The sequence below is a fragment of the Telopea speciosissima genome, chromosome 1 (genome assembly GCF_018873765.1).
Source record: "Telopea speciosissima isolate NSW1024214 ecotype Mountain lineage chromosome 1, Tspe_v1, whole genome shotgun sequence".
Classification (NCBI taxonomy): domain Eukaryota; kingdom Viridiplantae; phylum Streptophyta; class Magnoliopsida; order Proteales; family Proteaceae; genus Telopea; species Telopea speciosissima.
The window spans coordinates 80259624-80286167 of NC_057916.1; the positions used below are offsets into that span (position 1 = coordinate 80259624).

A 26544-nucleotide genomic window follows, 5' to 3' on the forward strand; every position below is an offset into this window, starting at 1 on the left:
CAGGCAAGGAGAGAGATGGCATTTTTCAGGACATTAACGACCTCAGCAGCCTCAGTTCTTCCTGCAGCGGTCGTGGTTGCAACTGTTTGGTCTTCATCCGACGGCCGCACTTGTAACCCATTTTTCTCCAAGTCACCGAACCTTCCCTTCCTCTCCACCTCGATCCTCAGCTCTGACCGTTCGGGTCTGAGCCTTACAAGAAACCTTAGTCCTCTTCACTCCGCTGTTCGCATGGACTCGACCACTTCGGAGCAGGCGCCTTCTCGGCAGGTTTGCACATTCCTTTTCCTTTCAATCTAATATAGATTTGTTTGAATTGCATCTTCATTTTTATTCTTGGTTAACTTTTCTTTTTAAATTCGATTTGCAGAACGACGGAGTTCTACCGGAGCTGATGGTGAGTTTGATTACTAAAAGAAATTCCTCAAATTTTAATTGATGAGCAATTTGATATATTTGGGAAGTCGGGTGTTGGTTTGATGGCAGACAGAATTCATGGTGGACATGACGTGCGATGGCTGTGTGAGTGCTGTCAAGAATAAGTTAATGACTCTCGATGGTGAGTTCTCCGATGAAGTTCACAACATATATAGCAGTATTATTAGTTTTTGTTACTCACGCTCAAAACTTTTCCCCCACTCTCACAGAACGAGTTTGTCGTTTCAGGGGTTAAAGGAGTTGAGGCCGAATTGAGTAACCAAGTTGTCAGGGTTATTGGCTCTTCATCTGTGAAGACAATGCTCGATGCTTTGGAACAGACGGGTCGAAAATCTCGTTTAATTGGCCAGGGAAATCCTGGAGGTTGGTTTTTCTGTGATCCATTACCCCCACATATTTCTTGCTCTGTATATTCTCTCTCCTTGTCATTCCCTTTCAGAATGCATTTACTTGAGGTGACCTTGATGGAGATCCTTTAAAATCGATATTGCTATTCGTCTCTTTATTGAGCTCTCAAAATGTTAAAATTTTAGATGGCTACTGTACTTGGTGGATGGAACACTCAGATTTTTGCATTTTACTGATAACTGTCATGTTGAAGGAATTGAAAATTTTGGTACTCGTCCCATTGTGCACCTCCTGTGGATTGTATCTGTACTCATGAAAACAGTGAATGTTATGGCCTGCGTTTGTGTTGTATATTAAGAGATTTAGACATTTTACCAAGTAGGTCCCAGTTCACCCTTTGAGAGGATTATGTACTCACAAGTCACAGCCTGAGAGTCATTGCGGAAGTAGAAATGCTGGGATCTGATCAGGTCGATTACCCATCAAGGCACTGTGCGGAACCAAATATTTTGGGCAAAAGAATGTTATAGTAAGTAAGAGTTTCCCTTTCATGCTGGAGTGAATTCCACTGGCATGAAGGGAATGAAGCATTTGTCTGCAATCTATTGTTGGTACCATATTCCACAACACTTACATCAGAAAATCTGATATTTGAATGAAATTCGTACTTCCAGTATCCATGACCATTTTATGAGTCAATGTTGAGGACCCAGGTAATGAGGGCATTAACATTTGTAAGCCAATTACACACCTGAATTCACAATTCTTCTGTGGCACTAACATGGACTATAATGATGCAATCTAGGGCAAAGGGGCCTAGGGCTACTAATCTGTGCAATAGACTCTGTAGGGAACTAATGTAGTCCTAGATAGGTAGAAGACCTACTACTAGCCAGGTAGACCAAACCCTCACAAAGGTGCTGATCGATTGGGGCAGATTGGGGTATTTTAGGTCAAATCTAGGGTTAGGTTTATGAATTTGGAGATGGGTCTTATATGATATTAATAGGCAGGTTTAGGGGAAGCTAAATATGTAGGTTTGAATGAGGTTTAACTAAAAAATTAAAATTCAGAAAACTAGGGTTAGGGTTTCGAGTTGTGGATAATAGGAAGACAGCCAAAACTAGGGTTTAAAATGGGATTTTGGGGCAGGGCTTTGGATCGAGTGTTAGGAAGGGTGAGAGGGAGATTCGGTTGTAATTTGGAGGGTTTTGGATGGCTAGATTGATCTAGACTGATTTTAGGGTTTTGGGGTTTTAATGGAGGTAAGGGGAATTAGGGTTTAGGTGTTAGGAAGGAAATGCAATTAAAGGTCGAATGGAGGAGGACTAAAGGACCTGTGGTTGAAATTAGAATGAAATTGGATGGAGGGATAAGGCTGGACAGACTTATGGAAGTTAGGGTTTATGGGAATCGATGGATATTTAATGGAGGAAGATAATATGGATCGATTAGGGCAGGTGAGGCTTGGGTTGGAGGATTAAGAAGAAGAAGGGAATGCTGAAACAGTAAATAACTTACTGATTTGCAGATCTGCAGCAACAGCAGCTTGAGAAGAAATAAGAGAGGATCTCCCGATCTACAAGATGCAAAGAGTCACTGGAGATCCACCAGCTCTTCACCTTGATGTTACTCACAAGGCAACCTTGATGTTACTCGCACGGCCAACTCATGTAGAGCTCAACAGCAGCAGCAATGGCAGCAGCAAAACAAATATTTTTCTCAAAACTAAACTGTGGGGGAGCCTCCCACGATTTCAATATTAATAATAGAGGGCCATAGGCCAAATCCTAATCTAAACAAAACCCTCCCTCACTAAATCGTGGAGGGGTGGACCTAATTAAAACAACGTAAAGTTTTAAAAGGGTTAAAAGACCTATCTACCCTTAATAACTTAAAATAAAAGACACTTAATTAAATCACTTAAATTAGACCAACTTAAATTGAACCAATTGGATGCAACCAATTTGAACCGATTCAATTAAAAACTTAAAAATAAAACTAAGTATAGAACTAATCTAAGGCTCCTACTATGACCCTATGCCTAGGGTGGTTTCTTCAACTCGAGGAGGCTTGGATCTACATCAAGAACCAGGGAGGAGAATATTCCAGCATTGGGTTCTTGTAATAAGCAGATCCAACCTTTTTTAGCACTGTAGGTAGCCAAGGATCATTCCTTATTCTCAACATGACTCAGTAAGCCTTTCCCAACTAATTGGGGTCGGCTACATGGAATCTATTTCGCACTCAACTCTTTTTGGAGATTTTGTTAGGTGTCAATCCTAGGCTATTTGTATTTTTTCCCACTACTTCCCATGTCACTTTGGTCTACAGTTCATTCTTTAACTCCTATAGTCTGTATCATATCACTCCTTACTGCTGTTCTCAATGATCTATTCATACCAATTATTCTTATTTTATTTTTTTAGTTTATCCTTGTTCATATAAAAATCGGTACTTATTCATCAAAAGAGAAAAATATGAGGAATGGTTTTCAATAGTTCTTTCCTAGTGATAAGATGAGTTCTGAATGTAACTTAGTCTACTGAATAAATATGCATCAGAGTAGCAAATTTATAGAATGTTGCTTCAACTTGCTTTCATGAGGTGCAAACAGTATCTGATTAGAGGTCAATTCAGCAAACCAAGAACTACCTGAAGTGGGCCCTTTAACCCACTTTTTTGTTTAAGTTGACCAGAGTTATCAGCATATTCAAGGCAGAATTTAACAAGCATCGTTGGAGCAAAAGGTTGAGAAAAAGAGGTCTATTCTCGATGAAACTACACAGGGTAATAGTGCAAAGATAGAACTAAACCACAAAATTTGACAAAACACTGCTTATTTTCTTATGGGGCAAATAGAAGTTGTTTCCTGCCTGTTTTATTGAACCAGAAAGTACAACCAGGATGTAGCCAGTAAAGTTATCTGAAATCCTCCTTGATTCTTGCGTTCCGTTAGGTGCAACCTAGTAGAACCAAACTAAATGTTCTCTTTCCTTCTCACTATTAAACAAATTCATGCTGTCACAATGCATATGTAATGCATTGTGAATCTTCAGCATCACTGTAGGTTGGTATATTATGGTGATGTTTGAAGCCACTCTTTATTTAGGAACCCAATAAAATTAATCTGATATTTTGAATGTTGAGAATTAGGAATCAATCGGTTCTTTTTTGATTTAAATTCATCTTGTTTCAAACAAAGTACCAATCCACATGCAGAAATCTTCATTCAGGCTCTTGAAGAACTTACATGGTGTGATTAAATTGGTCTAAGTTGTGTGGAAAGTGAAAACTAGAAGTGGACTGCTGAGTCAGAAAAATTCTTGGCACTAGATCAAGTAGGTTAAAAAAGTATTGCTTGGGGGAAAAAAATTCCACGTTTTTTGGTTTACCCAAACTTTGGTTTAGTAGATGCTGGCTGAGATGCATCTGATAGAGCAAATGCTCAAAAGTTTCAGTTAGTGAAGATATGAATATAATGCTCCATTATTTTTCTGGAGTATCTTAATGGACCCAAGTTTAATATTTAGTTGTATCATTGTCATCTTTGCAGTTTGATCTGCAACTGAACATTTAGCAAGTGAAAGCTCTTTCATATTTATCTATGCAGGTTCTTGAACAACTTTCTAGCTATAATTCCAGGCTAATAATCAAATTTAAAATTTCTGCAGATTTTTTAATTTCAGCCGCTGTTGCTGAGTTTAAAGGTCCCAAACTTTTTGGTGTCGTTCGCTTGGCCCAGGTGAATATGGAATTGGCAAGAATTGAAGCCAGTTTTAGTGGTCTGACACCTGGAAAACATGGTTGGTCCATTAATGAGTTTGGAGATCTGACAAAAGGAGCAGCAAGCACTGGGAAAGTATTCAACCCAACAAATCATGTTGTAACAGAAAAGGTATGATTCTGCAGCACTTTCCTTATTGGTTTTAGTTGTTCACTTGTTCTATAGTTCTGTCTAAAGCCATTGTTAGTAGGTGTGGACAGCATCGTGAAAGTTGAACTGAATGGTATATATCAAGGGGGATTTTGAATCAGTTCACTGTTTTAACTTTACGTCAAGATTCATTAATTTTCTTCCTTAAGAAGCCTAGAACAAAATATTAAATGTCAGAATACCATCTTTCTAAATTTACTTGTAGTAGTAATGGACCATCCTAGCTCTGAGTTATATGACCATTTCTCTATCAAGGTTTCAAATATTTAATCAAGGAAAAAAAATATATTCCATAAAATTTTAATGACAGAAATAATGAACTCCGTGTGAAAACAAGCTTCCGTTAGAATTTTGGAGCCAACCATAGCCATTTTGCCCACCGAAACATCAAACTGAATAAAAAGAAAACATACAGTCTAATGTAGTCCTAGATAGACAAGGGATCTACTAGGAGCCATGTAACCAGGACCTTTCGAACGGCTGACCGATTGGGTAGGTTTGAGGATTTAGGTCAAATTTAGGGTTAGGTTTAGTGGGGGTGAGTCTTATATGGTAAAGCTAGGCAGGTTTATAGGAGTCTAACAAGCTAGGTTTAGTGAAGTTTGAATAAGAAATTCAAAAATAGAAAATCAAGGTTTCGGGTTTTGGGAAATAGGAAAATAGATGAAATTAAGGTTTAGGATGGGAGTTTTAGGATGGGCCTTGGATCGAATGCAAGGGATAGTGAGGGGGTGGTTCGAGTGTAATGTGGAAGGTTTTTGATGGCTGGATTGGTTCAGGTAGGATTTAGGGTCTTAGGGTTTTAATGGAAGTAAAGGGGAATTAGGGTTTTGATGATGGGTTTAGGGCAGAAGCTAGGATCAAGTGTAGGGGTTATTGTGGGGATGTTGTGATTGAAATTTGAATAAATTCTAATGGTGGAATAAGGCTGGACAGAATGAAGATGAGCTAGGGTTTAGTGAATCGATTGGGACTAATGGAGGGGGTGATATTGGGGATTGATGGGGCTAGGTTTAGAGGATTAGAAGAAGAAGGTTGATTGCTAACACTGTAAACTACTTACTTGGAATAGCAGATCTTCAATGGCAGTAGCTTGAAGATTAGAATTAGGTGGTCGTGATCTACAAGATGCAAGGAGTCGATTGGAGATCCACCAATCCCTTCACCTTGATAGAATCCACAACGCAACACTCGCAATGGAGCAAGGCAGCAGCAACAATAGCAGCAAACAGAAACTGAGTTTTGAAAATTTGAATTGTGGGGGAGCCTTCCCACGATTGTATTATTTATAATTTGGAGGCCAATGGCCTAACACCTAGTCAGCTTAGGAATTTGAATCCTAAAGCTGATTCCTATTACAAAAATTGTGGAGGGGTGGGACAACTTAATTAAAAGCTAAATAACTTACAAGATTCCCTAACAACCAATAGAAATAAGTCACTTAAATTGACCATGGTCTGAGCCGGTTCAGTTTAAGTTTACAATTAGACTGAAAAATAAATTAAGTGTACAAACATAAAAATTAAACTAAGGCTCCTAATACTTGACCCTAATCTTGGGGCTGCTTCTTCTTCTTGCGGATGCTTGGACCTATATCACAGTCTCGCCGAGATCTCGAATGTCTCGACCTGGTCGAGACGAGTTTTTGAACCTTGATGTGATTATGTCAACGATAAACAAGACCTTTTCCAAGATCACCTTTAAGATACCTCAAAGTACAACAATCAGCATCCCCATGAGCATGTTTAGGGCTTTCTATAAATTGGCTAATTGCTCCAATAACAAAGGAAATATCCAGGCGAGTGACAGTCAGATAAATAAGTTTCCTAATGAGCCTTTTGTACTGATATTTATTCTCAAAGTCTTTTCCATCACTCACTCCAAGTTTCAAATTCGGATCCATAGGGTTGTCAACAGGCTTGCAGCCTAACATACTTGTGTGAGATAGAAAGGTTTAGAACGTATTTCCTCTGTGATAAACTGATGCCCTTTTTGCAATGAACAACCATAATACCTAGAAAATACTTGAGTACTCTTAGGTCTTTCATTTGAAAATGCTGATGGAGATATGCCTTAACCTCTTCAATATGGGAAGAGTCATTACCTGAAATTATGATATCGTCAACGTACACAATAAGGATCACAACTTTGTCCCCCTGGCGGCTAACGAACACAAAGTAATCAGAGAAGCACTAAGTGAACCCATATCTACCAATAACGTTACTAAACTTGATGAACCAGGCGCATAGGGACTGTTTCAGCCCATATATTCTTTGTGAAGACGACAAACCTTGGATGCATTCTCCTCCTGAGCAACATACCCTAGAGGTTGCTCCATATAAACCTCTTCATCAAGATCCCCATAAAAAAAACTTTTTTGATATCGAGCTGAAATAGAGGCCAATCGAGATTGACTGCTAAGGAAATAAGAACCCATACAAAGTAAAGTCGAGCCACAGGAGAGAAAGTCTCAAAGTAATCAACACCATGAGTCTAAGTAAAGCCTTTGGTAACCAACTGAGCTTTGAGACGTTCAATAGAACCATCAAGAAGATATTTAACTGTGTACACCCAGAGACATCTCACAATCTCCTTTCCGGGAGGTAAGTCAGTAAGGGACCAAGTCCGACAATCCAATAGAGCATCCATTTCAACATCCATAACAAGTTTCCATCTAGGGTGCAATAAGGCTTCCTGATACTTAGTAGGGACAAACACAATGGATAAAGCCAAGGCAAAAAAGGTGGTAGATAAGATACAATAACAAATTGAGATATTGGGTAAGCAATTTGAGACTGTTGAGTACAAGAACGAATACCTTCACAAAGTAGAGGGCAGTTGCGAAGGAGTAGTTTGAACTGTGGAAGTGGACTTTGGATGGTACTTGTAGACCTGCACTTGCTTGTTAGAAGCATTCTCAAGGGTGGAGTTAGTAAAAGGGACAAGAACCGGAAGCGGTGGAGGCATTAGAATAGAATCAATCGTTTGACTACTCTCATCAGAAAAGTATGGTGTAGACTCAAATTAGGTAACATCAACACTGATAAAGTATTGACGGTGAATGGGATCATAACACTTGTAACCTTTTTGAGTACGAGCATATCCGGGAAATAAGTACTTGGTAGCACGTGGGGATAATTTATCTAGTCCAGGGCGAAAGTTATAAACAAAGCAAACATAACCAAACTCCTGAGGAGGCAGTCCAAAACATAGTTGTCAAGGTGTCCAAGCCCCTTGATCGACTTGGTCACCCAGGCGGGCGCCTTGGACGCCTTGCTTTTGAAATTTGAACCCTCTCTACCGCCTTGGTTCACCTAGACGCTGTGACAACTATGGGTCCAAAAAGGTGTACTCTAGGAAAGACGAGAGAATGGAGATTGATCACCAAGAACAACAAAAGGCATGTGGTTTATTAAATAGCAGGTAGTAAGAACAGCATCACTCCACAAATAAATTGGAATATGCATGTGAAACATCGATGAATGGGCAACCTCTAATAGTGCCTATTTTTCCTTACAGCAACACCATTCTATTGAGGAGTATACAAGAAACTAGTTTGATGTATCATTCCATGTGCAGAACAAAAATCAGATGTGACACATTGGATATACTCTTAAGGCATTAGCTGAACGAAATATTTTAATGAACATACAAACTGAGTTTTTCTTACCAAAAAAAAAACAACTGAGTTTTAGTTTTAAAAAAAATTGCTTAAAAATAGATGGGAGTTCAAAACAATCCTTTAACAACTATAACCATGTCATACGAGAGTGATCGTCAACAGGTGTAGGTAAACAAAACCTAACTGACTCTTGTCACGACAAGGACCCCACACATCAGAGTGAACTAAAGAAAATAAAGAACTACGAGGGGCATCATGAGCTGGGAATGAGATATGGTGATGCTTTCCAAGGTCATAGGCTTCCCACTCAAGATGAGTACTTTTCTTGCAACTGGGAACCATCTATTGAAGCTTGGAAATAGAAAGGTGGCCTAACCGGTAATGCCAATGAAGTGGAGACGTAGTAGGAGAGGTAGTAAAAGCAGCCATAGGAGTGGAGTCATCAAAATAGTAGAAGCCATCTTTCTCACGCCCTCCACCAACCGTCTTCCTTGTCTGTAGATCCTAAAAAACACAACAGGTAGGATAAAAAGTTACCGAACAATTGAGTGGAGTCATCAAAATAGTAGAAGCCATCTTTCTCACGTCCTCCACCAATCGTCTTCCTTGTCTGGAGATCCTAAAAAACACAACAGGTAGGATAAAAAGTTACCGAACAATTTAAGGACTTTGTCGATTGACTAACGGACATGAGATATCAAGGTAAAGCAGGGACATGAAGAACATAAGTTAAAGGAGGTAAGGAAGGTAAGGAGACAGACCCAGATGCAGATACGTGACTAGATGAGCCATTGGCAAGGACAACTATAGAAGGATGTGCAATCTTCTAAGGTGAAGAGAGAATGTGGGACTTACCAATCATGTGGTAAAGGCCCTTGAATCAATTATTCAGGGAGCAGCGGTGGTAGAGAAGGTGGATGTACCTGTGTGAGCCAGGGTGATAGTGGAGGAAGATGCACCAGAGGTATGTTGAAGGTTCTGGAGAAGCTTAAGTAGTTGATTGTAATCATCGCGAGGTCCAGAACCGGATGGTGGAGCTACGGATGAGGATGCAATGTTTGTGTCACCAGAAGGCACCATCTCAAGATTACCGTTAGATGTAGCTGTGTTGGCGGCTTAGGGGGCCTAGTCTGGTTTACCATGTTTTGTTCAACAGGTATCAATAGTATGATTCAACTTTCCACAAAGGAACACTGGAGAAAGGGTCGGTCATTCTGCTGTCCACCTGTACTGTGACCATCATGGCCACATCCTCCCCATGAGCCACGCCCTATCCCATAGAAATTAGAACCTCGGCCACGGCCCACAATAAAAGCAGAATTGTCTTTGGGAGAGGGATCATGGTGGGAAGGTGTAACGATACGCTGAAGACGTGCAAATGATTCATTAAGAGTAGGTACCTTCTCCCCAGCAAGCAATTGACTCTTTAACAGATTGAAAATCAGAATTTAAACCAGCCATAAACTTTGCCATGACAAATTCCTCATGCTGAAGCTGTAACTGTTCCAGATTAGTGGTAAGGGGCTAATGAATATTAAGCTCCTCTCGGATGCCTGTAAAAGTGTTGAAGTATTCATTCGATAATTTGTCCCCTTGTTTGAAAGTGAACAAATTATCATATAATTCATATACACGAGAGATATTTTTTTATTGGGAGTATGTACGTTTCAAGTCATCCCACACCCCTTTGGTAGTAGACTGAAACATTACATTCGCGGCAACAGCCTGATCCATTTTATTCCACAACCATATAATGAGGGTATCATTCTCATGTATCCACTCCTGGTATGCCTTTATCTCAGTAGGGTCTTTGGATCTGCAGATGGGGGGGGGGGTCAGATTGGAGGTATTTCAATTTACCCATAGCATTAATATAAACTTTAATTGCCTAAGCCCAAAACAAATAATTGGAGAATCCAGAGAGCTTGATAGTTGTATTCTGGACATTCAGTTTCCGATGTAGGTTTTGGATCTGCCATAATGGACCGTATGAAGCAATTGAGAGACTAAATCAATTGCAATAATTATCCAATGCTGGAGATATGCAAGAACAGCAATAAGAGATAAAACCCCACAAGTTGGAACTGATATAAGAAGACCTGATATAATCCGCACGTCAAGAAACTGCAATTCTGAACTGAAAAAGTCAGATCTGGGGTGATAATTGATAATCCAAAATCGAGAAGTCAGATTGACCTGAAACCAGTAACGAGTGGGCTTCAGATAGGGGTACTAGTCCCCAAACTATAAGGCTGATCTACTGATCAGATCAGGAACGACAGCAAGTATCGATCCACAGAAAAAAAGAAGAAGAAAAACTGAGTACTGCCTACTCTGTTTTGGTAGATCAAATAGAGAACAATAGAAATATCAGAATACCTTCAACTATGGATCGAATATATCTAGTCTATGGATCGAATATACCTCCAGAGTACCTTAACAAACCCTCAAAAACTTGAGCACCATCTCCCTATGTGATTGGAAGTAATTAGGATTCTCATCAGCCATCAAAAAAGAGAATCAGAATCTGTCTCCAGTGAGAAACTTCAATATATTTGCACCAATTGATTAATCGTGCCATAGAGACCAATAAGTTGATAATAGGAACACTAGTGTATATCATCATATCACAAACACTAGGGCCTAAAACAAATTATAAAGCAGTATAAGTTGCTGCAACAACCGAGAGCTTTAAAGACCTTGAAAGCCAGTGTCTTGTGTTGGTTAGGTTATCAAAGGAGCTCTGATACCATGCAAGTGTATCAGCAATTTAGAGAACCGGAGAGAGGTTAGTCTATCATACCAGCCTTACGTCTTTATATATAGAAACCAAATAAGAGAGTTACAAAGAGAATACGACTCTAACAGCTCTTACCTAGATAAGCCTAGAACCTAATTACAGTAGGAAACTGAAACATAACTATACTAGGAAAGAGAAACAATATACAAATTAAATTAAATCCCAATTTACTTGTTGGAATATGTAATCCAGAATACCGTGGGGGTATTCTGGTCCCTTTGGGGTTAGTTTATTTATTATGTTATTAGGTACAGTCGGCTATGTGGGTTTTAGTCCCACATCGCCTAGTTTAGTCTCTTTGTAATTTCCCCTCTATTATAAATAGAGGGCTTACCTATCAATGATAGAATTCTAAGCTATTATTTTCTCTCTATTTCTCTCTTCTCTTCTCTCTCAAGTTACTGGTTACAGGTCCTAGGTTTTCTACATGGTATCAGAGCTAGGCAACCAGTGACTGATTCTCTCCAAGATTTGCAGTTTTGAGAGTAGTTTCAAAGTTCTCCGATTTATGGAGAAACCCTTGTTCATAAATGAAAAAGAACTAGGGTTTCCTATAAGTTTTGTTGAAGATTGATGTTTACTAATATACTAAATCATTGAATCTGTTATTCTGTTTGCTTTGCCGCCTCCTTCTTTACCAGGTTTCTTGGTTGCAAGGTTGAAGACGTTTTTTTCTTCTGGATTTCTCGGTTGCAAGTTTCGTCCGGTACTTTCTTTGTTTTATTTCCCGGATTTCTCGGTTTCTGGTTCACGCTAAGGGTTTCTGCTTACCGTTTAGTTCGTTCGATTTACTGCTATGGGTTCTTGGCGTGCTACTACTTTTGATCTGGGTATCAATTGCACCTGTGATATGCTGCTATTGGTTTTCTGCCTCGATTGCACCTGTGATATGTGCTTGGTTACCGCCAGTCTTCTGTTTTGATTCATTATCTTTCCCCTCTGGTTCATGTTGGAGGTTGGTGAACCGTTACTCGAGCCCTAGGTTCTTGATGGGTTTGTTGCTGGTTCTTCCTGATTTGCTTGTTTCTCGGCATGATCTCTTGGTCGATGGGTCGCACTCTTTTCCCCACTGGTTTTGTTAGTTGCAGGTCCTTCAAAGGTGACGAGGGCATACTGTTGAATCTGAATCTCTGTTTGAATCCTGGTACTAACGAAGACTGGGCTTCCGCCTCTGGTTGCTGGTTGTGTTTCGATTAGTATTGGTTTTGCAAAGGTTGAAGACGACCATGGTGTCTGTTGAGGCCCTATCCTTGTAAACAGTGTCATTGCAGCTCTTGTTCCTTGATTTTTGTCAAAAGTGTTGCTTTCGTTTTCGGCTGGAGGTAGAACATGATTTCTATAGTTAACGTGAGTTTTGGGTTCTTTTGCTGGTTACGTGACTGTCAAGAAAAAAAAGGATAGTCACATTACCTATTTTAAGTATTTTATTCTTTTGTCCTTTATTACCCCATGTCTCCCATGTTCCCTATGTCATCCATGTCCCAATGTCACTTATGTCACCATATCCCATGCCAATCCCATAATTTGTCATTTTCCATAAAAACCCTTGGTTTTATGCTTAATTTAGCTCATATCCATATTTCACATCATTGCCTAATTTGTCCCCATACAACAATATTAATTCTTCATGTCCCATTACTTCTTTATTTACCATTGGCCCCTTGCATAATTCTGGTTATTTAAGGAACTGCCATTACTTTTTCATACATTCCCCTATTTGACTACCCAATTGACCCTTGAAAATTCTGATTTATTACCAGTTTGCCCTTTGGCTTGGATTGTATTTAAAAGTGGATTTCCACCTAATTACAGCCATGCCATCTTTTTTTCCAACACCGTTCCCTTTCAATAATTCTAATTCCCTTCATATCCCATACCTTTGGCACCCATAACCCCTTTGGAAGTTCATGGTATTTTCTAATTTGCCATTTCTTCCTTTTCCATTACCCTTAGCACCTCTTGGAAAATTATGGAATATTATGTTTTTGCCCTATCTTTTACATCATCTCTGTTATGTCCACGTGTATTACACGTGAGGGGGGGATTATGTACAATACACCTACAGACATTGCAGAACGCAGAACTTGCTGGAACATTGGTGCAAAACATAGAAGATCAGTTTTCTCCACCATTGCCATTGGGTATCCTTCGTTATTAGGTTGAGTTTGCCGTAAGGGGGAGATTGAAGTATTGAAGAGTATTGAAGATATTTGGTTGTTGCCTATTTAAGGACTTCAGTTGGGTTGATACAGTTTTTTTCTGCTGCTTGATTCAGTTTGTTTTCGTTGCTTGCTGATCTAGTTATTTCACTTCAAGATTCTATGTCACTATGACAATCTGAGATTCATCACTGGATAGCTATTGAAGATCGTTGAAAGCTGCCTTTTTTGGAAGACATTTCAGTCCCGGTTTGCTGATCATGTCTGTCCAAGTTTTGAAGATCTATTTTTTCAAGTTCTTGAAGGTTTATTTGGGAGCTGCATTCATCTGTCAAGCTGGATTCTGCTGCACCTTAGTTTTTTTTCCATTTTGTTCAAGTTGGGCATTAGTACCTTGTATGCGCCAACTTGAGGGGGAGTGTTAGCATTATTAGGAGTTCTTTTTTCTTTAGTTCAAGCTGGATCTTCTTACTTTACTTATTTGTATAATCCAGCTTGAGGGGAAGCCCAACCAAGCTGCTTTGGTAGTGTCATCGTCATCGCGATGGGTAAAGATGTCATTCTGGCTGGTTCCGTGGAGGACGTATGAGGGATCATACGTGTTGGAATATGTAATCCAGAATACCGTGGGGGTATTCTGGTCCCTTTGGGGTTAGTTTATTTATTATGTTATTAGGTACAGTCGGCTATGTGGGTTTTAGTCCCACATCGCCTAGTTTAGTCTCTTTGTAATTTCCCCTCTATTATAAATAGAGGGGCTTACCTATCAATGATAGAATTCTAAGCTATTATTTTCTCTCTATTTCTCTCTTCTCTTCTCTCTCAAGTTTATTTATTATGTTATTAGGTACAGTCGGCTATGTGGGTTTTAGTCCCACATCGCCTAGTTTAGTCTCTTTGTAATTTCCCCTCTATTATAAATAGAGGGGCTTACCTATCAATGATAGAATTCTAAGCTATTATTTTCTCTCTATTTCTCTCTTCTCTTCTCTCTCAAGTTATTGGTTACAGGTCCTAGGTTTTCTACATTACTTAACTAAGACTATCACGATATACAACACACTCTAACAATAACATTGTTTTCCAAAAGAGCTAGTGGTAACTTAGTTAATAATACGATTGTCACCTATGAAGGGCACCACCCATGTCAAGCGGCTGGATTCCATTCCTCACTCACCATGCTCCACTACACTTCCTTGTCTTGTACAATCAAGATGGGAAAAAAAAAGTCAAGAGACAAATTTATAAATAAAATCTAGTTTTTCAGAAAATTTTCATTTTCAGTTGAAAAAGCATGAGCCTATGAGAATCTTGATGGTAAAGTTTTAGATCCCAGAAAGTAGGGTTAAGGTTATTGGATTGTCATACAAATCAATGGAGTCTCTTGAGAGGTTCGATATGAGCTGAATTAAGAGTGTTGTTCACACAGTGCATGTATGGTGTTGTCAATATTGTCAACACAGTGCATCACAGTGCAGTCAGGTGTTCTAGCAGAGCTGATAGGGATAGAGAGCCACTTGGTAGTTCAGACAGTGCAGGGGTAGTGAGTTCAGCCACAGGATATATTACAGTATGGCATGTATTTAGAGCGTTCAGGATTCATGTGACAGTGTATGGTACAGTGTACAATCAGCAATTGTGGTCAGACAGTGCTGCGACATGTGGCTGCAAGATAGGGTTGTGACAAATGGCTGATGAGGGTACAACGTGATCTGCCAGACTCATGGTGAGTTGGCATTATGAATGGCAACATCCTTCGTAGTTTGGCATGATGTGCCCACTCAGTACTAGGGTCATGATTTGACATGTGCGTATATAGCATAGTGTTCAGGTGATGTGGCAGTGCTGGGAGTATACTGGTGATGTGGTCAAGGTACTAAAACTCGGGTCTCGGTACCAACTCGGCTCTTGGAAAAACCGAGATGAGTCGAGATCTCGTCGAGTTGGTGCATTTTTTTTCCTTCCAACTCAAAGCCTCAACTTTGGGTCAACCCGAGATCTGGACCTGAGATCTGAGATCTCGCCGAGATATATCGAGTTTTGTCGAGTTAGGTAAGGTATTTAAGTGGTAGGATTGGGTAGGTGGGTTAAAAAAATGGGTCGAAACCGAGATCCGAGATCTTGCCGAGATATTGCACTTTTGAGACTCGCAGGCAGTCTCGTCTCGGCTTTTCCAAAAACCAAGAAACTCAGCGAGATCTCGAACTATGGATGTGGTACAATGTTAGTGAGTGATGTGGCAGTGCCAAATGTGTCGGGGAGTTTTGTTGCAGTGTTTACATGTATCAGACAGTGATTGGTATGGTCAAACAGTGATTTGGCAGCGATGTGGCAAGTGGGCAGTGATACATGTGTTCACAGGTGGTGTGACACTGCTGGGAGTGTACTGGTGAGGGGTGGCATAGTGTTAGCGAGTGATGTGTCAGTGCCAAATGTGTCAGGGAGTTATGTTGCAGTGTTTACATGTATCAGACAGTGATTGGTATGGTCAGACAACATGTTAGAGGAGTCGGTATGGTCAAACACTGATTTGGAAGTGATGTGGCAAGTTGGCAGTGATACAGGAGCATCTAGGCCTATGTGGCAGCATGGACACTTCATTTCAGCATTATACAATGTTTGGCAGCGACAACTTCGAGTGAAGGCTACATACTTCCGAAATGTTGATTTCATAGATTTAGGTGAAGGCAGTATGTTTGAGGGCATTTTTGCAATGCCAAATGGCAGAATTGGAAGATGACATGTAATGGAGAAATGTAGAACATCGAGTCATCTTTCCTACGCCATTGGAAGTATGTCGTTTTGATATCGGACGAAGAAGTTATTGCAATTCTTGTATCGTTCCGCAGTAAAGAAGCTAAATGGGAAGGTTTTTGGATTCCACAGTAGCATTCTGGATTTTTTTCCTGCAATTAGATATGTGGAGTTAAGGTTGTCCTCGTCACGAGCATGGTGCCGCAAACCATGCTCAAAAATTCGTCCAAATGAAGAAGAGATGAGTTAGGTACCATTTATGATCTTTCTAGAGGCTGAGGGCATGTTGATATAGTAGGATCAGCTGTATTAGAACACAGGATGGACAGCTGGATGATGGCCACGCCATGAGATTCGAAATCGGCGGGTTATTTCAAAACATGCGTAGGCACTCGCTTGTTTGACGTTGAAGATTCCTGCAGGTTTGTTTCTATTGGTTTGGTGTATCGATTTTGATAGACCGTGATACATAGAATCATGGCTGCATATGTGAATGCTCTGGTGTTCCGTTGTACTGTACACCCTAGGAGATTCTGAATTGGTGGCTTACGATCTTTCAGCATTCGGTTGATGCAATGACGCCGATCCTACGATCCGATTTTGCCCCGTGTTTTTGAAATCTAGATTGGATGCTTAATTTGCTGCTGTCTGTAAACCCTTATGATCTGCGTTACGATATATCGCAAGAGTACTGTATGCCACATAAACAATTCCACTTGTTTGGCTCTCGTTGTCTCCGTGTTCGAGTGACAGAATAGATTTTGATTCGACGCCTATTGAGTGTTCCCACTTTCTACTGTTTGGATGTCTTAGATGCATCCGTACCTGATGGCCCAATCACAGGTCGAAACGTGGCCTGTCGTACGGAGTCGCTACGACTCGTTTTGTTACACGATATGGATCAGACGTTCCATATATTGCACGATCCGACACACTGGATTTTCCCCGTGCTGCGAGACTCTTTCGATTTGTTTTGTTGAGTGCGCCCATGCACCAGCAAAGCATAGAATTGAGCACTGATATGGTGTTCCATGCATGTACGTACACCACACAAAAGATTCCATTTAGGCTTCTTTGGTTGTCCGAACTTCAAAATTGAATAACTTCTTCAATACACCTCCGAAACGTTTTGCCAACAAACACTTTGTTTCCAAACGTACCCCTTACACTGGTAAAAAGGATAAATCTCAATGTACCTGCTACCTCTGTAATGAAAAGGGCCATTTTGCCAATGAATGCCCAAACAAGTCTAAGAATGCCCGTAAAATGATTCGTTACCTCGACGAATGCAACTACGAGATTCTTTTCTTCTCTGAAATTTCTGATCCCACAGAACTTCTCTATGAAGTCTTCTTTGACTCGGATTTTTCTGATTCTGATGACGACTCATCCGATTTCATCTTTATGGAACACGAGTCTACAACCGATTCGACTCCATCTCCCATTGAAATCCAACCGATTCCCTCACCTGAATGTGACTCGGTTTCTCTGCGAAATCTCCTCCGTGAAGATGTCTCTTTTGACCCTAACCTCTTCACCAAGCTTAAATCAATTAAGCACGATGAGGTCTATAAGCTTTCCAAGCTTAACCTCTGGTCTAGGCGTTTCTTTGACCAAGCTTGTGGCAATACCACTGCTCAGTCTACAGATGACGCTACCCTTGAAATCTCTTTGTTCAATCCGGCTCAAATCCAACGATTAGTAGCCAAACACCCTCGATTGAGATACATTCACATTGGTCTCATTCAGATTGAACTCACGGCGCTCTTTCGCCAAGGCATAGACACTCCTGTTGTCATTGCCATCTTTGACAAAAGATTCCTTGCCGATCCAATTAATGCCTTAATCGGTGGAATTGAGTCAAACCTCATTCATGGTTCAGTTTGGTTTAAACTGCGACCCAATTTCTTTCTCTCTGTCCAGGATCCCAATCTTTGTGATTCCGTGGTTCTTAAAATTAAGACCCAATGGACTGGCATGAAAGCTGACAGCCATAATCTTGCTGTTAGTTGGAAATGTTTACATGAGTTAACCAATGTTACCTCTACTAAACTATTGCCTCTTCCGGATAAACGGTTCGTCGAACTTTTCGAACCACGTCTTTTCGAACACGAGATCCAACCTCGATTACTCGATTGGCATGATATCCAACTCCCTACGGAATGGATGCTATCCGATATTCTTGATACCCCTCAGAATATCACTGCACCTCCTCCTCCTACCTTTGAACTACAAGCTTCTGGTAACAACCTTTACTTCAGAAGACGTTCTACTGGTCCTAGTCCTTCTTTAACTCGGACTGCCAGCACCCCTTCGATTAGAACTGCCTCAGCAGGCTCCTCTGCCGCTGGATCTTCTTCTCGATTTTCCTCTTATGTTCCTCGAAATCTCTCTGGAACAAACCCCAAGTGGATACCTCCCTTTGCTAGAGCATTCAAAGCTCCCCTAGCACGAGATTTTGATGACACAGATTCTACTGCTGTCATTAACATCTTCCATTGTTATGTCACTCAAGACAACGATATCTTTTTCCAATCCAATCAAAACCCTAAAAACTACACCTATGTTAAAGGACGTTTTGACTTCCCTGGATTTCAACCTTATACCCTCGATGTCCTTCTGGATACCGGGGCTACCGGATGCATTTGTAAGACGACTGCAATTCCTGGTTATCTTTGGGAAAAAATGGAACAGCCTACTTACATTAGTGGCGTTTTTGGTCCAACAATGACCCTTGAGTATAGAGCTCATAATATCCCAATCTTCTTTGCTAACAAGGAATTTTTGATTCCCAAAATTACTTGTTTCCCCAATATGCATGGTGATTTCATCATAGGCACTAACTTCCTCCATAAGTATTTGCCTTTCATTTTGCATTCCTCCTCTGTTCAGCTTCACCATCCAACTGGTGATATTTCTCTTCCTTTACTGAAGTCTCACAAATCTATCTGTGATGATTCAGCCTTCACTCCTCAACGGATTACAACCTCTGTAATTCAACAAATTACACAATCCGTTATTTGGCCAATTTCTGTCAAAACTACCGTTCTCCATTGGCTTCTTGACTTATTGACCCCAAATTTCAGTGAAGAACCCCTTCTGTGGTGGGAGAAGAGCCCTCGTTGGTGCTCCATCCAACTCAATGCTCCCAACAAGATCATTCGAGTTAAACCTATCCTCTACCTCAAAGCCGATATTGAAGAATTTGACACTCAAATTTCTGAATTATTGGCACTCCGACTTATTGAACCTTCAACAAGTCCTCATTCTTGCCCAGCTTTTATGGTTCGCAATCATGCGGAAATAAAACGTGGCAAAGCCCGTATGGTTATAAACTACAAACGTTTAAACCAGAACATTGTCTTCGACGGATACTTCATTCCTCGAAAAGACGTTCTCATCCACCGTGCCAAACAGGCTAAGATTTATAGTAAATTTGACTTAAAATCTGGCTTCTGGCAGATCAAGCTAACTGAGGATTCCAAACCTCTCACAGCTTTCTCCACTCCTTTTAATCGCCATTACCAATGGACGGTTATGCCCTTCGGACTTTGTACTGCCCCTCAAATTTTCCAACGTTGGATTGATTCCATCTTTGGTGATCTTCCTTTTTGTGTGGCGTATATTGACGACATTCTTGTCTTCTCTTCTTCTCCCACTGAACATACGAAACACCTTCGTATCATCGGTAATTTATTCCTCAAGCATGGAATAATCCTTTCCCCGAAGAAAATCGAACTCGAAAAAACTCGAATCGAATTTCTTGGTCTCATCCTAACCGATCATGGACTTCAACTCCAAGATCACATCTTGATTAAAATCAAGGACTTTCCTTCTGTCTTACGCGACAAACAACATCTCCAGCAATTCCTCGGAATTCTGAATTATGGACGAACTTACATAAAAGACCTCTCTTCAAAAGAACAAAGTCTTTTATTAAAATTGAAAAAAGATGTTGACTTCACTTGGACCAAGTCTGACACACAGACAGTCCTCGATATCCAAGCCGAGATTGCACAATCCTGTCCCTTGGTTTATTTCTCTCTTGCTGGTGATCTTCTAATTCTGGAAACAGATGCTAGCAATGAACATTGGGGCAGTGTCCTGAAAGCACGTCCCCTAAAAAACCCTTCTGACGAGCAAATTTGCGGATATAACTCCGGAAAATTCACCCCTGCTCAACAGAATTATAATATTTATGAGAAAGAGATTCTAGCCATTGTTAATGCTATTCAACGATTTAGAATTTTTCTTTTACCTGAGAAGTTTCTGATTCGTACTGATAACCAAGCGGTACGTGATTTTTTGAAAACCAAAAATAAAGAAACTAATTCTCGCCGGATTAATTGGGCCAATTTTATTAATCAATATCAATATGAAATTGTCCATATTAAAGGTACTAACAATTTCTTGGTTGATTATCTTAGCAGGCCACTATGAATCCCCGGCATCCTCCTGATAAAGGTAAAGGTAAAGCTCACACGACACCATATCGCAAGAGCAAGAAAAAAGCCTCTTCTCTTGGCTTACTCCCTACCCCCCGAGGTGGTATTCTCATAAGAGAACCCCAGGAAACAACTGCGATACCCACCCAAGGATCGCCATCTGGTTTCATTCGAGTTCCTGCCACAACAGCGGAATTTTCTCCTTCTCATTCTCAGCCTTTTAGTCTTTATTTCCTCCCCGAGAATAGTAAAGAACAGGACAGTCAGGACCCCTTTTATTTGTGGAATATGACCCCAGCCAGCTACTCCCAGATTGTACAAAAACAATCAGCTGTAAATATTCCGCCTTCGGTTTTTGGTCAGTCGGTGACAAACACCACTGATTTCTTTCATCATGATGGCATACCTACCAACTGGTACCATCAGATAAACACCTTGTGGAAGACGCAGGTTGCCTGCCAGAAAAAGCCGTTTCGTACTGCTCTTACCGCCTTCTCAAAGGCTCTTGGTATTTTCTATTCCAAGCAGCTCAGCCTTTAGTCTATTGTACTCGACTCAATTAGACAAACTGATTGGGACGATGTTACTTCCCCCGAGAAAGTACACAGCTTTCTTCGGATTGCAGATCGTATTGAAGACCATTTAAAAGATGCGCTCTTCCATAAAACTTACAAAATCTGCTTATATTTAAAAGCTAAAGAAATCCTCCCCCGGGAAATATTTCCAATGATACAACGTCATTGTGAAGAAGAACAATACCAGCGCTATAAAAATTTCTTGCTAGAATTTCCCAAAAACATCTTGAGAACTGTAACTCACAACCAGTACAGACTCATCTTCTACCCCGGGTGATTCAAGTTGGGTTTTTCCCCTCTCCACGAGCTCTATCCTCTGGAAGGAAAAAAAAACAGAAAGAAGTTAGGTTGCAGGGCACAGAAATTGCAGAAAACCCTTCTCCCTTCATTGTGTGTGCATTAATCCTCCAACCTCTACATGTTTGTTTGCATATTTAGGCTCCATTGAAGTTATTAGCACAGGTTAGGTTCTTTTGCTGATTTAGTAAGGGTTATGGCATAAAAGAAGGGAAAAAGAAAGGGGATGAAGAAGGGAGAAAGGAAAGGAATGGAAAGAGGAAGAAAGAAGAAGGGAGAAAGGGGAAGAAGAAGAAAAGTAAAAGAGAAGAGGGGGATGTGTGTGTGCCATTGTTAGGGACTTTGAGAGCTTTTACAAGCTGGTGAAAGAAGAAGGAAGAAGAAGAGGAGGTCCCCACTGCCAGGGCATCTCTTGTGAAGCTCCTGGTCACTTAACTTCTCCGGATACCAGAAATTAGAGACAATGCATGGTTGTGAACATCTCTATCATTTGACCTTGTCATTTGTATTTCTGTATTCATTTTCATATGCTAGTTCTAGGTTGTTGACTGTTAAATACCTAGACTAGAAGGGGTTTCATTGTAGGGTAATGTTATAAGCCCAATCTGCATTTGGATAACCTGTTGGTGCTGGGTACCTTTTGGGGGTAACACCCTTGTTCCTTGCCATAACAGGAGTTGAAGTAGACAAGGTCTCTTGAGTCACAGCTGGGACTGAAATATCACAAGGGTAGTTTGTCCTTGCCTTTGAGTATCAAAGGTTGAAGCAGAATATCTTGTGCCTGTGTGGATGTGATTATTGTATGTTGTACATTGGAGTACCTGTCTGCAGTATAGGTGTGCACACCAGGTAGACCTTGCCACTGGATTTGTATGTCTGTCTGTGGTTGAGAGGTGTGTACGAGGACAGCTTGTGTGGAGAGATTGTTAAACTTGGGATTGCACCTGCCAGTCTATGAGTGGTAGTTGTGGACAGTGCAAGTATCAGCTCTTGGCAGCTTTGAATACATCAGCTCTGGACAGCAGTGTGTATGTTGAGGTGTGCCAGTAGAGAGTGCCATCTGTGTAAGAGCAGTCCGGGAGTGATTGGGAGTGCCTACAATCAGTGCGGGCAGTGTTAGTCAATTGGGAACTCCAAGGGTTTGTTGGGAAGAGTGCTGTGAATATTTGGAAAGATTTTTATTGACCATGATTCACCCTCCTCTTATTGTCAACTTGGGAACAATTGATCTGTGATAAACTAAGAAAACCAATTTCATGCTTTTTGCTTGAATGCCACCAGATCAGAAGTGATTGATTGATGATCCGATGATCGATTAAGTAGGTCCAAGAAACGATGTCACAAAACATGAGAGAAAATGGGAATCTGCCATTTGGTGCCACTGCCTTGAGGTTGTTTTGCTAACCAAAAGTTGGTGTTTGATGTCATTTAAACCTGAAATGCAGCGTGATTTATGAAGGAGAACGGCATTAATTGCATTCTGCATTGGATGGCGACAACTGCCTGTAAAATTTTAGCCTTTGCAATAGTCATGTGGTTGAAATTAAGTATATTTGTTTGATATTCCAATTCTTAGTTTAGCACAGATCCTGCAATGCCATGGTTCTCGTTTTTCTTTCATGCAATATTGGCTGGCAATCTTATTTTGATGGCATTATTGAGTTTTTTCCTAAGTGAACTTGCTCGATTTTGTTTAGCCTCTCGGTGATTTGGGAACATTAGATGCTCAAGATACTGGTGAGGCCTTATTCACTGGCGTAAAACAGATGCTTAGAGTTGCTGATCTCATTGGTCGATCCATCGTGGTGAACGAAACTGAAGATAAATCAGACCCAGGCATTGCAGCTGCAGTCATAGCTAGAAGTGCAGGAGTTGGTGAGAACTATAAAAGAACCTGTGCATGCGATGGCACCACAATATGGGAAGCGAGTAACAATAGTTTTACTGTCGGCCAAGTCTAATATGAATGTGAACACGTTTCCAATTGTGGATGGGTCATTGGGGGTGTTTGTATTTTAGGTTGTATCTTAGAATTTTTATTCATTGTACATGTTTGGGGTAATTAAAGGTGTAGAAACAATATTCTATGTAATGAAAGCGAAAGAACCCCAAGACTGTAGGTTACATGTTTTTTTTTTGGGATCAAACTCGTGATACATTTGTTTATTGAGAAACCAACTATACTTGCTCCAAAATAACTGTTGAATGGTTTATATTTTTGGCAGCCATGTGATTACAATTGTGCTTCTGACCTTGTGAATGCCATCAGTCCATGTCAAACCTCCAAAATTTGTCTTTGATTGCTGGGATTTTGTGGTGAATGTGATCTTGAAAGACAGTTTCTGGTTTTTCCTTGTGAAGTGGAGGGTATTTGGCTCTACTGTGACAGAAGCACCAGTGAACCGGGAAACCTTAGCATGGTATGTTGAAACGGGAGTCCCAACATTGGTGACGGTCCTGTGAAGGGTCAACACAGTATTAGCGGGCTGATCTGGGAGCACTGCAGAGATGGCTGGGTAGTTCAGATCCCCTGGGTTTGCAAGAATGTGTCGGCAGGAACGATTAGAGGACTTGGTGAAGACTTTGAGCTGCATCGGCGTCAGCTTCTGTGTGCACAGGAATTCGAAGTAATCCTGCACGCCCATGTCGTAAATCAGGCCGGGGTCGAGAGCTCTTGAGGGATTAATATGGCCAGCTCCGTGGTCGAAGGAGTTTGAAGGTGCACCAGTTGATGCATCTATGATTGGGTAGCGTGTGTTGTCATGAACATAAGCAGTGGTCATGAGAGCTGATTTGATTGCAGCCGGACTCCAATCTGGGTGTTTGGCCTTGAGCAGAGCAGCAACTCCACTAACATGCGGGCAAGACATTGATGTCCCAGACAAGATGTTAAACTTCACTCTCCGGCGATCCGTCGATAAACTCGATGGTCCTACATCCCCTGTCCATGCTGCAAGAATGTTCACTCCTGGAGCCACCACATCTGGCTTAAGAATTTCTAGTGTGAGCAAATTGGGTCCCCTTGATGAGAATGCCGCAACTACAGGGGAAGGCCTGATTCCTACCTTGGTTCCAAGAAAAGCTAGAGTGGCAGTGGGATGTGGGTTAGTCAGTGTGTAGTGCTTGATTGAGTTTCCAGATTTTTCTCCAACGGCAACCGTCGGAATAAGGTGGCTGTCTGCAACCAGCTCTTCCCCATTTACAGCAGTGTTTGCAATGATCATGCCCACGCCACCTGCATCTTTCACCACCATACCTTTTTGCACTCTTGGGCTGATGCCTCGGTCACAAATCACAATCTTTCCAGCCACAGTATGTGGATCTAAAGTACCCTCCAAACATAATGACGTCGGATCAGGACTGCTCGAGTTGCCGCCCATGTAAACAAGTGAGTATTGTTTATTGGTCGAAAGGTTTCTCCGACCTTTGTAGAGTGAGACACCAGATAGAAATTTACCATTCCCCAGCTTCACAGCGGCCGGGAAATCCCTGTCCATGGTGCTGGCTCCAACGGTGGTGATCCATGGAGACACATTTGATTGGATCTTCCTAAGCACACCTTCATTAAATGCTGCCGAATTGTAATGTGACTTGGTACATTGAAACAGGACATACTCAGGATGTGGACAATGGAGGTCTGTTCTCCAATTCCCAAAATAAGGGTTTCTCGTGATACCAAATAAAATATGCAAAGAATGAAATAAATATGCAAGTGAAAACTTGAAAGAGGTCAATGAAATAAAACTTGTGTGTGCTTAGCAAAAGCCGCATGCCCTTAATTTGGGCCGGCCGTGGCACTCCTGAGGGGTAACCTCGGCGGTCTACCGCTTTGCGGTGTAGTCCTTCTCTTTGCTTGAAGGCGGCTGAGCCGGCCAATATTTGAAGATAAAAGATAAAATCTTGAATTTTATATTACTTGGAGAATTTGAATTACACTCTTGATATACAGGACTCTTGAAGAAAGCTTGAAGATAACTATTCACTTACGGGTTTACTTGAAGGAAACTTGAAGCCTGAGATAAAGGCTTAAACTTGCAGTTACAGACTTGACGAACACTTGATGAAACTTAGTTACATTGAAGAACACTTGATGAAATAAACTTGAAGTTACACTTGAAGAAATAAAATTAAAAATACTTGAAGTAACTTGGTGTAAGAACTTGAAGAGTCGAGCTACAAGCAGTCGCGTGCTTTCTATTTTTCTCTTCAGAGATTCTCCTCCTTCTCTATGGAGAAGAAGAGGGGTCTTATAGAGCTTTGGAGGCTTTGATCGCTTTACTTTTCCACCGAAAGCAAACCTTATCTTGAAGGCATCTTTGGTAGAGCGTAGAAGCATGTGGGCGTGGGCCCAGAGTCTTGACTTTGGAGGCAGAGGCGCCGAAAGCAGTTTTGGTCCGTAGTGCTACAGTAAAAAGTCAATTTTACTATTCACCACTTTGTTGGTAGAACTTGGAATCTTTGAAAAAAGCTTCAAAAACCGCACCGAGGCATTCCACGTGTCGAAACACTCGTTTTCCTCATTGGTTTGGTTTAGATGGTTCACCGTATTTGAATGGGCCCGGTGGTGGCTTGACTATCTAGGACCGAGATAGTGACTGGGACACGACTTTTTGATACAGCCACGTGTCATTTGTCGAGCCATTTTTATGATGTCGTCATGGTCGACGATTCTCCAATATCGTGGTTTGGAGACTAACCCATGGGCTTAAAGGCCCACTCTTTTTGATGTTTGGCTTACTGACCTTTCGGTGGACCTTGTTGAAGAGAATCATATCGATGAGGTCCACCCATCATTTGGATCTTGGGCATATTGACCTTCATGGAGGTGGGGGTCAATGGACCCAACACTTGAACGGTTTCTTCTTTTTCTTCTTCAAGATCGAGGGCACCACTGGCCTCGATCTCGCCTTGTTTGGCTTTTAGCTTGAGGCGTCTCATCACATCGGATTTGTCCGATCCTTCATGAGGGCCGCTTGAGTTTTGGCTTTTGTGAGGGATTGAGTAAGGGCCTCGGGGTACACCTTCTCGATCACACTTGTCCCACCACTTGACTCAAGTTTCTTTTGTAGAAAAGGGGTAGAGCAATCGGGCCTTCGGATTGTCCAATTGCATACTCCCAATAAACGATCCAAGCCGACGGCAATGGATGAAGAACCTCGGAGATCCGTT

The 26544-nt window shown here is 41.1% G+C and overlaps 2 protein-coding genes across 3 annotated transcripts; one reads left to right on the forward strand and one right to left on the reverse strand.

The window, feature by feature from the left end:
* On the forward strand, nt 1-23467 carry LOC122669629 (copper chaperone for superoxide dismutase, chloroplastic-like). Of its 2 annotated transcripts, none has more exons than XM_043866432.1 (6): nt 1-270; nt 371-397; nt 487-559; nt 667-801; nt 4461-4684; nt 23073-23467. In XM_043866432.1, the coding sequence occupies exons 1-6, from the start codon at nt 16-18 to the stop codon at nt 23334-23336; spliced, it is 978 nt and encodes a 325-aa protein (XP_043722367.1). In that variant the 5' UTR covers nt 1-15; the 3' UTR covers nt 23337-23467. The 2 variants fall into 2 exon arrangements, with proteins under 2 accessions (XP_043722367.1, XP_043722376.1); XM_043866441.1 differs by having other exon boundaries at nt 374-397.
* Nucleotides 23468-23513: 46 nt separating this feature from the next.
* On the reverse strand, nt 23514-26313 carry LOC122655378 (subtilisin-like protease SBT1.3). Its single transcript, XM_043849580.1, has 2 exons — nt 26118-26313; nt 23514-24946 (listed from the first exon to the last, which is right to left on the reverse strand). The coding sequence occupies exons 1-2, from the start codon at nt 26311-26313 to the stop codon at nt 23586-23588; spliced, it is 1557 nt and encodes a 518-aa protein (XP_043705515.1). The 3' UTR covers nt 23514-23585.
* Nucleotides 26314-26544: the final 231 nt, after the last annotated feature.

Coding starts and splice junctions, on each gene's coding strand:
- LOC122669629 (XM_043866432.1), top strand. CDS start 16: ATGGCATTTTTCAGGACATTAACGACCTCAGCAGCCTCAGTTCTTCCT. Junction 802..4,460: donor TGGCCAGGGAAATCCTGGAG/GTTGGTTTTTCT, acceptor AAATTTCTGCAG/ATTTTTTAATTTCAGCCGCT. Junction 4,685..23,072: donor ATCATGTTGTAACAGAAAAG/GTATGATTCTGC, acceptor GATTTTGTTTAG/CCTCTCGGTGATTTGGGAAC.
- LOC122655378 (XM_043849580.1), bottom strand. CDS start 26,313: ATGAGACGCCTCAAGCTAAAAGCCAAACAAGGCGAGATCGAGGCCAGT. Junction 24,947..26,117: donor TCAACAAGGTCCACCGAAAG/GTCAGTAAGCCA, acceptor ACAATTCGGCAG/CATTTAATGAAGGTGTGCTT.